General features: G+C 34.2%; 2 protein-coding genes across 2 annotated transcripts in view; one reads left to right on the top strand and one right to left on the bottom strand.

Annotated features, from left to right (window-relative positions):
• The window catches only part of Cdc73 (cell division cycle 73), a 109,519-nt gene that overhangs the window by 40,213 nt on the left and 52,738 nt on the right, over window positions 1–16,568 (top strand). The window lies entirely within an intron of this gene.
• Window positions 15,181–16,559, bottom strand: B3galt2 (beta-1,3-galactosyltransferase 2). The gene has a single exon (XM_052199862.1). It carries the CDS (start codon window positions 16,441–16,443, stop codon window positions 15,181–15,183), a length of 1,263 nt encoding a protein of 420 aa, XP_052055822.1. The 5' UTR covers window positions 16,444–16,559.

Here is a 16,568-nt window from a genome sequence, read left to right as displayed (position 1 = left end):
TGGTTTTCTTTTTACTCATTTTTCACGGGAATACTCTTAGAAAGAACTGATATTACACAGAATTTACTCTAAAAAAGTTAGCCTAAAGTTACAGGTTCGAAGTAGAATGAATTGAGGAAAATTCTTCCTATAGTTCACATATTAGTGTTTTGCTTCAGTAGTAGTAAGAATCTATGAAGTTTAAATTTGAAACCTCTTTAGTTTTCATGTTTTGTACATTTTTATAGTATATGTAATTTGTGAATGGACCCTCATAGATTAGAAAAAAATGTCATTAGTGTGTGTAACGCTATCTGTATTCCTTATGCTTGGGATACAGAAGCTAGGAGGATCACTGTAAACTTGAGATCAGCCTGGTCAATCTAGCGGTTTCCAGGCCAGCTGGAGCTCTGTAATGAAACTGCTATCCCAGTATCATTTTCACCCCAAACAAGGAAAAAAAGCTACCTGTGAATGCATTTTATTATATAGTAATTAAGATACATTGAGGATTTAAGGATCATTTCTCTCTCTCTCTCTCTCTCTCTCTCTCTCTCTATATATATATATATATATATATATATATATATATATATATATATATTCTTCTTCTTCTTCTTCCTCCTCCTCCTTTAAATAAGATGTACTTAGAGTTTATTCTTGTTCATAGGGATTTGGTAATTTCATGTTGAATCACTTCTTTGCCTCTGTCTAACCTATTTAAGGTTATGTAGAAAGGTTAGAAACGCTGGCAAGGATTTGTTCCTTTTTTGTTTGTTTGAGACAGAATCTCTCTACATAATCTGGATGTTTTGGACTTTATAATGTAGATCAGTTATCCTCAAACTCACGGAGACCCTGCCTCTGCCTCCGTAGTGTTAGGATTAAAGGCATGTCCTAGCATGGTGGCAGGCACTGTGCATATTTGAGGAAACATTTTACTTTTCTTTAACATATTTATTTAAATTACTCCAGTAGGTGTAGGGTATAGTAAGTTCTTAAGATAAATATTTTATTGTGAAACATTTTTAGAAAATAGAAAATGGAGGTAGAATAATAATAATAATACCATTATTTTTCAGGTAATAGAAAACTCAATATGTCATCTACATTGTAATTCTTAAAAGCAGATAGACATACATAGCTTCTATGTTTTTATAATCTTTATTAATCTTTGTTGACTAATTCGTTCTTTTCTGCTTACAGTGTAGTAGCAGTAATGTTCTGGATTTGAGTCTAGTTCTTAGACCAGCCAATGTAGGGAAATTACTCCCAAAGATTTCTTCCTTTTGGGCTATCTGAAGTAGACAGGCTGACTTCCTTCTTTTTCTTAAATAACCTTTTGGATGCCTCCTATATGTCATGTACTCTGGATACTGAGACAAAGGGATGAACTAGATCTTTTGGTAAAGAGTTAGTGAGTGACTTGAAAATGTAAATTATAGTAAACAAGTATGTAGAGGTAATATTTGAGGATGACTTTTTTTTTTTTTTTTAAAGATTTATTTATTATTATGTGTAAGTACACTGTAGCTGTCTTCAGACACACCAGAAGAGGGCGTCAGATCTCATTGGGGATGGTTGTGAGCCACCATGTGGTTGCTGGGATTTGAACTCAGGACCTTTGGAAGAACAGTCAGTGCTCTTCCCCACTGAGCCATCTCACCAGCCCATGACTCTTCATTTGATTAGGTGTGAGGGAAGCATGGAAACATAAATTGGGTATAGTAAAGAAAAATAAAGATTAAAAGCTCTGTGTTGAAAGGAAGAGCTTGGAAAACAGAAAGGTTTAAAAGATTGAGTTATTTTGTGATTTGTCTATAGTAGAGTTTCTTCTCAGAATTAGTGGCCCGATGTTCTCAAATGCCAGCACATTGTTACACATCTTGTTAACCATATGCAAAACATTTTTTTGTTGGTCTAAAGTTTGCCCCAAATATATGTTATTAGTAATCTGTTGTAACCTCAACTTTTACTTGCATTTTAAAAGAGTATCATAAGCGGTCACTATGTTAGGCTCCTTCTGTGGTACTAGTTTTATAGTCTCCTGAGAGAATATCCACAATGGTCGCGCTCACTTTGTTTCTTTAGATTGTCAGAGGACTCAGCAGTCTTCTATCTATCTCTATGTCAACCTTGGTAGCCCCAGGTGCTTTTAAATCCCTGATCTAAAGAAAGCATGTGCCAGGTGGCTAAGGAGAAGCCAAGTACTTTGGGAACACTAAAAATGTAAGGCTTTACAGTCAATCCTGGCATTGAGCCACAAAATTTTGTTTTTATTTGGTAGTAAAGGTAAAAGAATTTATATCACTGTTCTGTTTAGGATCTAAGAAACTGGTGAGTCGTAATCATGCTAAGGAGCATATTGCTGAGCATTCCCAGTATTCCCAATATTGGTTATAGCTTTATTGATGCATTTACTATTACTTGTTCAATGATACAGTTTTTTTTTTTTTTTTTTTTTTTTTTTTTTTTTTTGGTTTTTAGATTTGTTTTTTTCGAGACAGGGTTTCTCTGGCTGTCCTGGAACTCACTCTGTAGACCAGGCTGGCCTCGAACTCAGAAATCTGCCTCCCTCTGCCTCCCAGAGTGCTGGGATTACAGGCCTGCGCCACCACGCCTGGCTAATGATACAGTTTTTATTCCATGTTACCAAGAGTAGCTAATTTACATATTAAGAGAATGCATTTTTTCCAAATCCATGTGGTGTTTTTGTTATAGTTTTGGATCCTTATACTATAGCAGAGAGGGTAATTGCAAAGAAGTTTTCATATAAATTGATAACTTAGGGTACCTTTTACTATTTACCTGTTAGGACCTAGATGTTTAGGAAGAAATGTCATTTATTTATATATATATATATTTTTTTTTCTCCTGAGAAAATTATAGTATTTAGGACTTTTATAGGTTGTAGAAATATTACTTCCACATAACAAGATTTCATGTGCTATATTTTTAGCCTGCTCTGTATTATATTGCTTGTGAATATTTCACCTGAGCTAATTTTTACAATTTGATTCAATATTTCAAGATGGTTGTGTACTACCATGTGGATGTTAGGAAAGGCCCTTTATAAGAGCAGTTTAGGATCTTAACTGCTGACCAATCCCTTCAAACCCCGTATCTCTTAAGCTTTTGAAAGAGAACTTTATAAATTTCCTGGCTATTACATGAATATTAACCCACTAATATTAAATATTAAATATACATACTAATATTTTATCCAAGAATTTTAAAATTAGACTTGCATTTTCACAGATTGTTTTAAGAAGCCATCACTAAATTTGAAGCAGAGTTTTCTTTTTGTATTCAAAACATGTTTCTGTATAGCAGTTTCTCAATTTTTCTAGTAGTGTCTTAGTCAGGGTTTCTATTCCTGCACAAACATCGTGACCAAGAAGCAAGTTGGGAAGGAAAGGGTTTATTCAGCTTACACTTCCACACTGCTGTTCATCACTAAAGGAAGTCAGGACTGGAATTCAAGTAGGTCAGGAAGCAGGAGCTGATGCAGAGACCATGGAGGGATGTTTCTTACTGGCTTGCTTCCCCTGGCTTGCTCAGCCTGCTCTCTTATAGAACCCAAGACTACCAACCCAGGGATGGCATCACCCACAAGGGGCCTTCCCCCCTTGATCACTAATGAGAAAATGCCCCACAGCTGGATTTCATGGAAACACTTCAGCTGGGTGGTGGTGGAACAGGCCTGTAATCCCAGCACTTGGGAGGCAGAGGCAGGTGGATTTCTGAGTTCGAGGCCAGCCTGATCTACAGAGTGAGTTCCAGGACAGCCAGGGCTATACAGAGAAATCTGTCTCCAAAAAACAAACAAACAAACAAACAAAAAAAAAACAAAAAACCACCAATCCAAAAAATCATGGAAACACTTCCCCAACTGAAGCTCCTTTCTCTGTGATAATTTCAGCCTGTGTCAAGTTGACACATAAAACCATCTTGTACAAGAAGCAGCATCTCTCTTCCCTCCCCTTTAACTTGTTTGTTTTGTTTTTGCCCTTGCTTTATTTTGCCTCTTTTTTTTAAAAATATTGTGACGTTGGCTATAGATTTGGCCCATATTGTGATTAAAAACCTTCTATTATGATTTACTAGACTGTTTGTTTCAGCATATTAAGCATTAGGTTTTTTGTTTTGGGGTTCAAATATATACATGAATATATTGAATTGCATTGTCAGGGTTGTTGAGTTGTAGGGCAGAATTTAATTTTACTAATTGCAAAATTTGTTTTATCATGTATGCATAATTCTGTAAATTTCCTCTTCTAGTGCATAGCTTGCTCTTTTTCTGTTCGGCTGTGAGTGAACACATATGGTGAATGGGTACTAATTTCATGTTATAAATACCTTCTTTATGGTAGAGGCTTTAAGATGAGATGTATTATTACATAGTTTTTCAACATAAGCAGCATTTAGGTTGTAATGTACGTGAAGGAAATGGACTAGAGTATAGTAACAGGTATCAGGGAATTTCAGTGCATATAAAAGTTTTATAATGTCTTTTAGATTATGTATCTTCCTGGGTTTTATCGAAAATCCATTTGTTCTTTTGCTGATAAGATTGCCTAATCAAATTCAATAGTCAATATTTCTTTGCTCAAAACCACCTCTAAATTTTAAAGATGTCACTAACATATACAGCATATCCTTAAAAATTAATCTAGGCCTAGAGAGATGAGAGATGGTTCAGCATTTAAGAGCACTTGGTGCCCTCACAGTGGACCTCAGTACATTTCTGAGTATGCACACGATGACTTGCAGTCATCTATAACTCTAATTCCTGGGTGTCCAATGTCTGCTTTTGGCCTCTGCAGCTACCAGGTATGTACATGGGGCACATACACATTCAGTCAGACATTCATACATGCTGTAACTACGTCTGCTTCCAGGGTCTGCACAGAAACAGTTTTTAGCTTTCTTTTAATGTAATATTCTCCTTTTATCATATTCTCACCAAACTTTTAATTTTGTTTTCTATTTCTTGGCATTGGCACAGCTTTAATTATTTACTTTGAGTAAATTTGATACCAATATTAAATATATTTATTTCTCAGTGTTAAATTCTAATCCATAAGCCAACATTTAGGCTACTACTTTATTTTAAATGACAGGGAACTTCTTCACTATTTAGAAGAATAGACATTAATGTTTAGTATTTCTGTTATTTCATAATTGAAGATCTGAACCATTTTGTTCATGTGACAAAATTTATTATATTTAATAACGTGCTTTATAAGGGAGTTAGTTTCTGATATTTTGATGACTGATGGCTGAGTTTTAGTATGTTGTATCAGTTTTCTAGTGTTTGTAAATTAATTTAAATCTTCAATAAATTTTGTCTTTTGTATAAGTCTTACATTCAAATTATTTTCTTACTATTTTGTCTTAGTATTCATTGGGTTGTGTGCTTAAATCATCTCTTCCCTTCCCTCTCCCCTTCCCCATCCTGCCCAGCTTCATTTGATCTTTAATTCTAAGTTTTGGTTTCTTTTCCAGGTCTTTTTCTTGATGGATGTTTCTTTTAGTGTTGTTCTTCTTGTCTTTCCTGCTTCTCATGTTCTCTGTGAGTGACTGCTCTCATGTTTATTTTAAGTATCTCGTTTAAAATTTTTATTGCTTCTGTTCTGGACAGATCTTACAATTAGGAGCTAAATTCTTGGAAGTTTGGAATATTGTTTGTTGGTTTTGGGGTTTTTTTTTGGTGAACAAATTGAAGAAACGTATTTGAAATGTTTGTAAATGTAAACTATTTAAGATCCTACTTTTGCTTTTGTTGGAAAAAGTATTATAGAACTGGATAAGTTTTACAGTCGAGCTTGTATTATAGTGACCTGAGATAACTTGTTCTTTGCATTTAGATTTTTTTCCAGTAATATATAAGATGAAATAAAACATAGTGTGAAATAGGCCATTTTAACTTTTTATAGATTATGGCAAATTAATCTATCTTTTGTTGTCATCTACAAATAGTAAACTCTGGAAATGACTGATCTTGTAATCATTTACTTTTCCAGATTTGATACTTTTAGATAGTTGTTTCTGTTCTCTTGTTTATGTTTCTGTCGTTAAGGTCTTGAATTTGTTGTAAATATTCTGGAATTAATTAGTGGATAATTAATTGATTTAATTAATCAAGTTTTAGAACTAAAGTTTAGCAGCTCTTTGATCTTAGAAGTCACTGATTTTTATCTTCTGTTACTGTTATTAAACAAAACCTCCCCAATTCAGCTTATGATGTGATCTTATGATTTCAACAATGCATCCTATAAAGCCATACAAAATGTTAGATAGTGTCTTTGGGGGTTAGAGGGAGTGGTAAAGTGACCCATCATTCTGATAATAAATCTGTGAATGCATTATAATGTATCATAAACTGTGATACAATATAAAAGTTACTCTAGCATTAAAAGAAGAAACTTTAAGAATTTAACTTCAGGCTGAGTGTAGTGGTTCCTGTTTGTAATCTCAACTCATAGGAAACTGAGGGAGGGTCATGAGTTTGAGGCCAGTTTGAGCCACATAATGAGACCTTATTTATCTCTTTTAAAGATAAAGAGAATTACAGTTTTATAAAGTAAGGATCAAGTGGTTTATAAAGTGCTTGCCTAGCATATGAGACTCTGGGTTCAAACCCAAGCACCACATAGACAAAACATCCCCAGAAAGCTAAACTAGAAATAACCTTTTCTTTAGCTGCATTGCAATGTAAAAGATGATCTTGAAATAATTGTGTCAAATTTGGAGATACCTGTGATACATAAAGTTAGTCAGGTTTTCAAGTTGCCAGTGTTTTGTCCATTTCCTTTGGTCACTGTTTGAATGGCTTCCTCAGCATTTACTGTTGTTGCTTTCCCTATTCTGACTGATCTCTCTCCAGATAGAATATATTTCTTCTTTAGATACATAGATAATTTAGCTTAAGTACTAATATGTTTTCATATTCTGCTTGATCTGTTCAAGAGCTGTTCCTTAGGTAACTAAAATTTATAATGTAGATATCCCAAAGATCTGACTTGCTGCAAGAGAGGATAGAAGTTGTAGAATGTCTTTGCTTTAATCTTTGTGCTAACCACATTGAATTGTTTTAATTCCTACGGTAAAAGAGAGGCAAGGATCTTTTTCTGGATTCCATTTTCATCCTTTATCCATACCGACTTGATAAATGAATGGGTTAGCTTAAGTACTACCTTCTTCTATAACTCAATTTCAGTGTTAGAAAACACTGCAATTTGTTTTTTTATATCATGGTATAAAATATTTATAATGCACTCAGAATGAATACAAAAGTCATATATAAGTAATAAGTTGAATATTACTGAACGTATCACTGTAGAAAACTATGAGTAAAGACATGTGATTATATTATGTTGGGACAGCACACACCTACACAGCTTTATTATGATAGCAGCATTAAAAATATTTAAACTTGAAATATTTAATGAACTATTTTTAGTAATGTTCTGTGTCTTCTCTTCCTCCCATCTCTCTTCTTCCTTCTTTCTCACATTCATAAAAATAATGATGATATAAGTATGGTAGATAACTAAATATACTAACATGTATTTGCTGTACAGGAAATATGTACTGTAACAGGCACCAATTAGCTGGAGTTGCTGAAAGGCCTTGACTCCTTTCTTAGTCCATCATGGTCACTAAAACAAGATGAAAACCTGGCTTTTCTGCATCCATTTTTCATTTGTCTCCTTCATTTGTGTCACCTGTTTACCGGGCAGGTAGATATATTAATCATTCAGGAAGTGTCTGTTTATAAGCAAGTGATACCTCAGGTACAAGGATGAGTTGTCACTCATCCTTCAGTCACTTTGAACAACAAGGTGGAAAGGTGAAACAGACCATTTTCAAGATGAGAGTAGGATCTGTCATGGGAAGATTGTACCCTAGACCAGAATGTCTTCTAGGAACCAGACTAGTCTCATTGGAAATGACAGTGACTACTAATAGATTAACAGCTTCTTATGAGGTAGGAGTTGATAAAACCCTTAGTGGGTCCACACCTTGATGAAACTGTGGTTATATGTATATCTTTTAAGCCTCCCTAAGTCTTCCCTTATTTAAATATACAAGTATATCAGAACTCTGAGACTAAAATTTGAGTTGGGCTTTCTTTCTTAGTATTCCCAGTACTCATTAAGTTTATTAGAACAGAGAACTAGGTATAGCTTGTTGGGACTGCTTTATCTGGGGTTTCTGTTCTAAACCCCTGGTCACCCTACTGTTTTTATTGGCCTTTTGTTTACATTGCATTAGTTCTTGTCATGGAACTATGCAAGTCATCCTTTGTATAGTATGAATTTTACACATAGGCTTTTGTCTCTGTAACTAGTTTATTTCACCAAGAAACAGTTATGAAGTCTGTAGGAAAAAGTAATTACCTAAACCACTTATTGTTTTAGCTGCTCTTTCAGAAATGTTACCATCACAGACTCTGCATTGTTTTTAATGATGTGTGTATTAGATGGGTCAGATGAAGAAAAGTGGATGGTTGTAATTAGTGATCCATGTTGTTAGTATGTGACCGTAACAACAGAAGTTATTAGTAAGGGTAATTTCTGTATCTCCACATGGTCTGTAGCTATGTATTGAGAGTGTTGAGAAAGCACTCAGTGGTTTTAGTGGCACATGACTTTAACACCAGCACTCAAGAGGCAGCTTAATCTGCATGACAGTTTTGAGGATAAGAGATTAGAAACAGGGTTTAAATACATGCTAAGTGTTCCTATAGTTACAGACACTCAGTTAATTGCTTAACATTTTACTTTGAACTTCAAGAATTTTATTTTCGTAGAAAGTAAGTTTACTGGTTCCCTTTTTCCTTTTCAGTGTGTAATAATTGTTTGCACTGCTAGATGCAAGTGTGTGCGTGCACGTTTTGGTTTTCTTTCCTTTTTTTTTTTTTTTTTAAATGTTGTATAAGTATGACCAGATCTCTGATAATGGAAAGGAAAAAAAAAACTTAAAGATCAAACTTTTAAGAAAAAGAGGAGTAAAATGCTTGATCATTCCCCTTTGTTCATTAATTTCTAACTTCATAATTTTACATTGTATAACTAGAGTAAGGTTGGCTCTGACTCAAAAAAATATCCTTATTGCAACATCTTAGCTTTGTAAAATTGCAAGGAGTAACATAACTTAGTTATTTTGAGGCTTGGCTAAAGATGAAAATGCTAGACAATGGTCAGCTTTGCATTTTATTTTTATTTGTTTATCTACTTGTTTATTTTCCCAGTCATTGCCTTGCTATCAACTCCAGCTAGCTTTGACTTCATAGTTCTCCTGCCTCTTTTGCCTTCCTGATGTTGGATTAAAGTCATGAGCCCCTATGCCTGTTTTTCAGCTTCCGTTCTTTAACAGATAAATTGTTCTTGGGTTCTTTTTTACTCCAATTTGTTCATGTGTAGAGTAGCTGTGGGTGTGGGCTTACATTTTGTGAAACCCCATAGATAATTAGAAATGGTTTTATTACTGCAGAGTCTGCTCGTACTGTATCTTTTATCAGTTAGCTTTTGACTACCATCTAGAAGTAAGCAAAGTAATCCCAGCGCTTGGGAGGCAGAGGCAGGCAGATTTCTGAGTTTGAGGCCAGCCTGGTCTACAGAGTGAGTTCCAGGACAGCCAGGGCCACACAGAGAAACCCTGTCTCGAAAAACAAGCAAACAAACAAACAAACAAAAAAGAAGTAAGCAAACAAACAAAAAGATATGATTAAAGAATATAGTGGCTGAAAATATAGAAACTAAGTCTAAGGATTTGTTTGCAGGAACTGAATACATACATAAATGTGTATATACACATGTACATATTTGTGTACATATTTTACATTTTAATTTTTGGCTCAATTACAGTTTTAGCCAAAGTAGTAACTCATTCTTGTTTTTCTTTGTTAGTTTTTTGAATCCAGAGTTGATTTCTTTGTATCCTATGAACAGAATTCTCTTTAATAATCATTGTGATCTCAGAGTTATACATGTTTCTGAGTTTTATTAATTTGTTGCTGAAATCCATTTTTATTTTAAAATAAATTTTATTTTTATTGTCTATTAAACATAATATTATGACACATTTATAGTATATCTGTTACTATAATGAGATAAACTTACACATCAATCATTTCAAGTACTTACCCAGATATCTCATCTTAGGTCTATTAGTAGGTTACCTCTTGAAGGTGAAACTTAAAATATTTTGACTTCATTAATTTCTTCTTCCCTTGATACTATATCTTTCTTCTGGCATTCTGATATATTTCCTACTCCAGATCTGGAAGAATTTACCATATTTGCAAAGATAAGTGGTCTCTTTTAAGGCAGTGGTATATAGAAACTTTAACCTGAGCACTGGAAGTATTCACTGGGCTAGGGACAAGCCTGATGGCCTGGGTTCTATTTTGGAAGTCACATGGTTGTAGGAAAAACCCAACTCCTACCAGCTCTCCTCTACTTGCTGTGGCATGTGCTTAAACACATGTAAACACAGATAGAATAAATAATTTAATTAATTTTTTTTTGAGACAGAGTCTGTCTGTTACATAGCTCTGGCTATCCTGGTACATCCTTTCTAGACCAGCCTGGCCTCGAACATCTAGAGATCTGCCCTTTGTCTCCCAAATGTCTTAATTAAATATAATTAAAAAATGTTTTTTTTTTTTTACTTTTTTTTATTCGATATATTTTTATTTACATTTCAAATGATTTCCCCTTTTCTAGCCCCCCACTCCCCGAAAATCCCATAAGCCCCTTTCCCTCCCCCTGTCCTCCCACCCCCCCCTTCCCACTTCCCCGTTCTGGTTTTGCCGAATACTGCTTCACTGAGTCTTTCCAGAACAAGGGGCCACTCCTCCTTTCTTCTTGTACCTCATTTGATGTGTGGATTACGTTTTGGGTATTCCAGTTTTCTAGGTTAATATCCACTTATTAGTGAGTGCATACCATGATTCACCTTTTGAGTCTGGGTTACCTCACTTAGTAAAAATGTTTTACACCATTGAGGCTCCCTTGTATTTCAGTATTTTGGTAGACAGAAAGTGCTTTTGAAATGTTAGATAATATTTTTATATTGCTATTTCTAATATAATCTTGAAATTAAAATTTTCACTTAAATTCTTTGTATCATAAGAGTTCCTCTGAGGCTATAAAGGAGGGTTCCTCTATCTAAGCTCATACCTTATGTGCTTCCTTCTTACAAGTACATTTATTCCACTAAGAGCACTGACTGATCCTCTAGAGGGCTCAGGTTTAACACCTAGCACCCACATGGAAGCTCACAACTCTTAACTCCAGTTTCAGGAGATGCATGGCACCAGGCCTGCACATGGTGCACAGATATGTGCACACAGGCAAAATACTCATGCACATAAAGTAAAATAAGCAAGTCTTTAAGAAAAGATACAGTGTAAGTCTAAATGATACTCATTGACTGGAAATAGACAAAAACACGAATAAAAAATAGCCAGTTTTCATTTCTCTAAGATCATGATTCTTCCATGTAGTTGTAGACTATGAGCTGTACTCCAAACTATGTTTGTATCCTGATTAATTGGCAGGGGAGTTTAATAAGGCTATGTTTCACTTATTTCTAAAGTTTTGCCTTTTATCTATTTTGTCTTATTTTTTGATGTATTACTATTTTGCTTTGGCAGATCTGGAACTACAGGGCTCTAGTAATTGACCTGTGCCTCATGTTACCACGTAGCCAAAACTATAGTATAAGCAGACTTCTCCATACCTTGCTTGCCTTTAATTTTGGTAGAAATTATTTTTGCTTGGTTATGAAAAACTGTTACGTTCATCTTCATTTTGGATTTTCTTTCGGATTACGATGTCATGAATTAATAAAGTAGTCATTAAAAAGCTTAAGTTGCTTAAGTAGTTAGTACTGTGTTTTATATCATCTGGGATCTATTTTTTTCCTTTAAATTTTTTTGTATTCTATTTACTTATGTTTTGTGTGTGGGGGGGGAGGGGTGCAAGTGTCATGGAGCACACCTGTAATGGTCAGAGGACAATTGTGTGAGTCAGTTCTCTTTGCCACTTTATGGGTGCCTAGGAAACAGGCATGATAGTATCTTCAGTTTGCTCTTGAGACATGGTCTCTCTATTATGCAGTGCCGACTATTTTTGAACTTGCTATTGAAACCAGGCTAAGATCCACCTGCTTCTGCCTGGGATTAAAGGTGTGTGCTACCACTCCTGGCTAGACTTAATCAGGTGAGTTGGCTTTGACTCTACCACATATTAGTAGTTGAGAAGTGGTCTAGTGGATAAATATATGCACTGCCATATTTGTCTGCAACAATTATCAGTTGTGAAATTCCTAAGTGTCACTTGCCTGCTATTGACAGATGTAACCCAGGCCTAAAACAGCAATGCCCAATTTTTTCAAAATTAAAGTTACCAATCACCAATATTTGCAAAGAAGAGAAAACAACCAGGGGACCAAATGTCCTTTCCTTTCCCTTTTCTTATTTATCAGTACCAGATACACTGCTTCCACAGTCGGTAAATACTGTGGAGTGTTGTTGTTGTTGTTGTTGTTGTTATTATTATTATATACTTTTTGGGAATTGAAAAGTTCCAATTAGGTGTATGTGTTTTTGCTTATATGCATGAAAGACATTAAGGAAAATGCAAATTAATTAGTCATTGAAGAATTTTTTTCTAAACAAATACTGAAGGCAAAAAAAATTGCATTTTCCTTCTGAAATGTCTATTAACACTTTGAGTATAGTGTTACACAGTTGATTCTGTAAACTTTCATTTGGTTAAATCAATATAGTCATTTGATTTCAATGAGTCAAACATTTCTTATATACAAATATTTCATAGTACTGAGGTAAAAAAGATAATTAACAACTGGTGAGACATAGCAGTTTATAAAGGTAGCATTTATATTGTTGAAAATTAAATAAAAATAAATTAATAATAGGATTTTTATTTTAAAGTAAGTTTTGGTGGTTTTCTTAGGATTGTATTGTTTAACCTAAAATTTCCTTGAACGCCCTTTCTTCCTGCTGTATTTTCCAAGTGCTGAGCTATGTTAGTATGTGCTCCCCCAAAGGCAAAAGTACAAACTTTTGACATTAATAACTTGACTGGTTTAATGCCCTCTAAGGACTCAGAACATCATTAGATTATTATTATTTTTCAAATCAGTGGAAATGATTTTAAATTGATCCTGATAGTAAGCATTTAAGTATTTTTAAGAAATCTTTGTTTTATAAGTCAGTATTTTAAACCCAGTAATCCTATACTATTATAGTTTTTAAATATTACTTAGAAAAAAATCACTTAGGATTTTTGTTGTTGTTGTTGTTGTTGTTGTTTTTGTTTACATACCTGTGCAGGAATGCTCACAAACATATACTCTCCATTTTCATTTTAAACCTTTGTGGTATAAATCAGAGAGACTCAGTACATTGACAGGGTCCCTGTCTTTGATCACTGCTATAGTTTGTTGTTGTCCTCTCTCTATATATTTTTGTGAGGTAATTCTGTTCATTACAATTACATAGAATAAATTCTGTGAAAAATAAACATTAGCTAAGAGCTGGTGGATGTTTCATAGCTGATTGCTCATAATCGTTTGGTGTGGAATAGAATACTTAGGCTTCTTACATGCAAATGCAGTGTACAGTTAATATAAGTACAACTCTGTATTACCAACAAATAAAGCTTTTTGTGCTTCTGGCAATTTATCTTTTCATACTAGATTTAGTGATAAAAATGATCATTAGAATTCTGATGAGAGATATTCTGACTTAATTAAAATTTATAAATTTACATAGAATACACTATTTCAAAGTTAGTGGGCTTGTGTTTATTGATGTTAAAATTTCATGATAGGGCTAAACAGAATAGGAAAATATTTGTATAACATTCAGTTCAGGGCTTTGTTGTTTAACTTTAAAAAAAAACAATAGTACCTTGATAAAAATGCATTAAGTATATTTTCCACTCTAAAAGCAAATGGTTAACAAACATATGTAGCTTTTTCCCCACCATTCCCTAAATGGTTTTTAATTGGTGATGCAAACATTTGTCATCTGTCAAATTAAACTATTTGTCATCTACCAAATTAAAAACTGAAGGCTTATGAATTTGGCACAGTGAAAAAGAATTAAGTGCCATAAAATGATTAAATGTCTTATGTACACCTGTTCTCAGAATATAAACTTTTCCTATATGTTGCTGTTTGACAGATAAACATCTTTAAATACATTGAATAAAATGACTATCTGTATTCCTTGTTTTCTTCCTTTTTTAAAACGGCATATCACCCCTGTGCTGTTATGTTATTACTTGTATTTCAGCTAGAGGAACATGATTCAGTTTTACAGACATACTTGAAGTCAAGTATAGTTGAAGATAATAGCACTCCCCAAGAGTGTAATATTTTAGTCTAAATGCAAAATTCATTGAACTACATGGGCTTGACCCTTAATACCAATGAGGAAACAACATTTATCTATTTTGATACCTTTAATAATTCATTTTATAAAAGCTTGAGCCTGAGACACATTAATTTTTCACATTTATCACATCATGTCAAAATAATTTTCCCAGTATAGATAAGTATTAATAAAAGAAATTAAAATAATTATAAATTATTTTAAAAGTATATTCTTGAATGAGAATTGCATTGCTCAAACACCTGAATCCTATAAATGAGTTTATGGAATAACTCAACTAAATCTTATTGCATGTAGTATAAAGTTTTAGAACTCTAGAGTCAGGTCAGAAAATTTGTTCTTTGCACAATTACAAAGTTGCCTTAAAATCAATAGTACTGTCTTATTTACATTTAGTTATATTGTGAAATCAAATGTAAATCTAGGAATCTTTTTACTGCCTTCATTTCTTAAGATTTATATAGAAAATGTATGCAGATACATTGTATTGGTCCCTAATGTAAGACTTCAACCATTTATGTATGCATGCTTATTACTGCATGTTAATATAGAGAATCTCCTTATACAGTTATTTAAATAGACTCTTTTGGGATACCTTTTTGTCATAATTTGTAATTGTATGAATTAGCTTATTCAGAAATTGAAAAAAAAGCTTTGAATTCCTTTATGTGATGAGTTGAACTAAAACTTGTCCTATGTATATAATTAAGTTTTTAACTATACATGCTTATTTACAGATTCCACATTTGAACAAAAATAGTCTTTTAGTGTAGTTTGCGGTGCCGATACCTGCCTGTCTTTTCCTTTGCTGCATTGGCACAGGCATTGTGCTTATTTTGTTGTAAATGGTTCCAGTATTTTATCAGTTCACTAGGCTGGAACTGATGAGAGGTAATTAGGTGGCTGTATTTACAGCTTGAATAAGAAACTCTCCAGTGATTGAACACGAACTCATTGGGAGGGGGCACAGGATCAACTCTCAACTTGGCAAGACAGATCCCTACATATACATCTTCCAAGTGCAAACGACGGATACCTAAAGAAACCTTAAATATCTTTTCTGCCAGATCCCCAGAAAAAACATAACCAGTTCCTGAGCAGAAGACAGGGTAGCGCTCACTTGGGTAAAGGTCTGGTGGCATGTACCACTTGCTGTCTTTGTTTCTGTTTGGTGCATATCCTCTCATTAGATAGCCAGTAAAATAGTTATGTCTAGGAGGCAGGTCTGGCTTTAGTAACTTGTGTATTAAATATTCTGTGTTGACAAACATGTCACTGTCCGTTTTCATAACATATGGAGTATGTGGACAGTATGTTGCAACCCAGTTCATACCCATTAGTGTTTTAATGGTCAGATTATAGTATGTATCTAAGTAATCCTGCTGAATTATATCATGATACTGTCTGCTTTCTTCTTGAATTGCATGTTGAAGATAGCCATTTAGCTTAATACTTATGCCCAACAAAAAAACCCGTGTAATTTGGATGCCAGGTGCTAAAGTTTCATTGCCCCAAGTTTGCCGTATAGCTCTTCTTGCTTCTATTTGTCCAGGTTCGGCAGCTATTAATAGTATTAAAAATGGACTTTTCTCTTGACATTTTTCAGGCTCATTGATAATGTATTTGAAATGGTAAGAGTTTGGATGTCCACTACCTTTTTCATTATAAATGCTTCCATTGGCACTGAGAGTGTTCTCTAGTCCTGTAACTCCTTGTGGTGATAGCTCTGTGTTATTGGAGGCAGTTTGAGGCCTTAAAGTCTGAGGAACTACTTCTTTCCAGATGTTCCGAAGGGAGCTATGATTTGTCTCACTTTTTGTAGAACGAAATCCTCGGAAAGTGTATGTCACAGGATTTTCTTTGAATCCTGGTCTACCTGGTAACCAGTCATGATGATTGAAAAACAAAAACATAGCAAAAAGAAACACTAGAGAAAGTATACCCATAAGGTGAGTCCGGAACAGAGACCTCTTAGTATTCCAGGTCATTTTTGCAAAGCAGCAGTGTCTTCTTCTCCACTGAAGCATTTTGTAAATATCCAGTAATAGTAACAGATGTTTGTGGCCAGGAACACTGTTGTTACTTCCTGAGTCAATGCTGCTCTTGACTCCTCGCTTTCTGGTTCAGTTGCATGTCCCTCGGCGTCGTTCTC

Source organism: Apodemus sylvaticus, chromosome 12, assembly GCF_947179515.1.
Source record: "Apodemus sylvaticus chromosome 12, mApoSyl1.1, whole genome shotgun sequence".
NCBI lineage: Eukaryota > Metazoa > Chordata > Mammalia > Rodentia > Muridae > Apodemus > Apodemus sylvaticus.
The sequence above is the reverse complement of the archived record's forward strand: the minus strand, read 5'-3'. Positions and strand labels throughout refer to the sequence as shown.

Excerpts from the sequence above, each read along its gene's own strand:
- B3galt2 (XM_052199862.1), bottom strand. The coding sequence starts at position 16,443 with ATGCTTCAGTGGAGAAGAAGACACTGCTGCTTTGCAAAAATGACCTGG.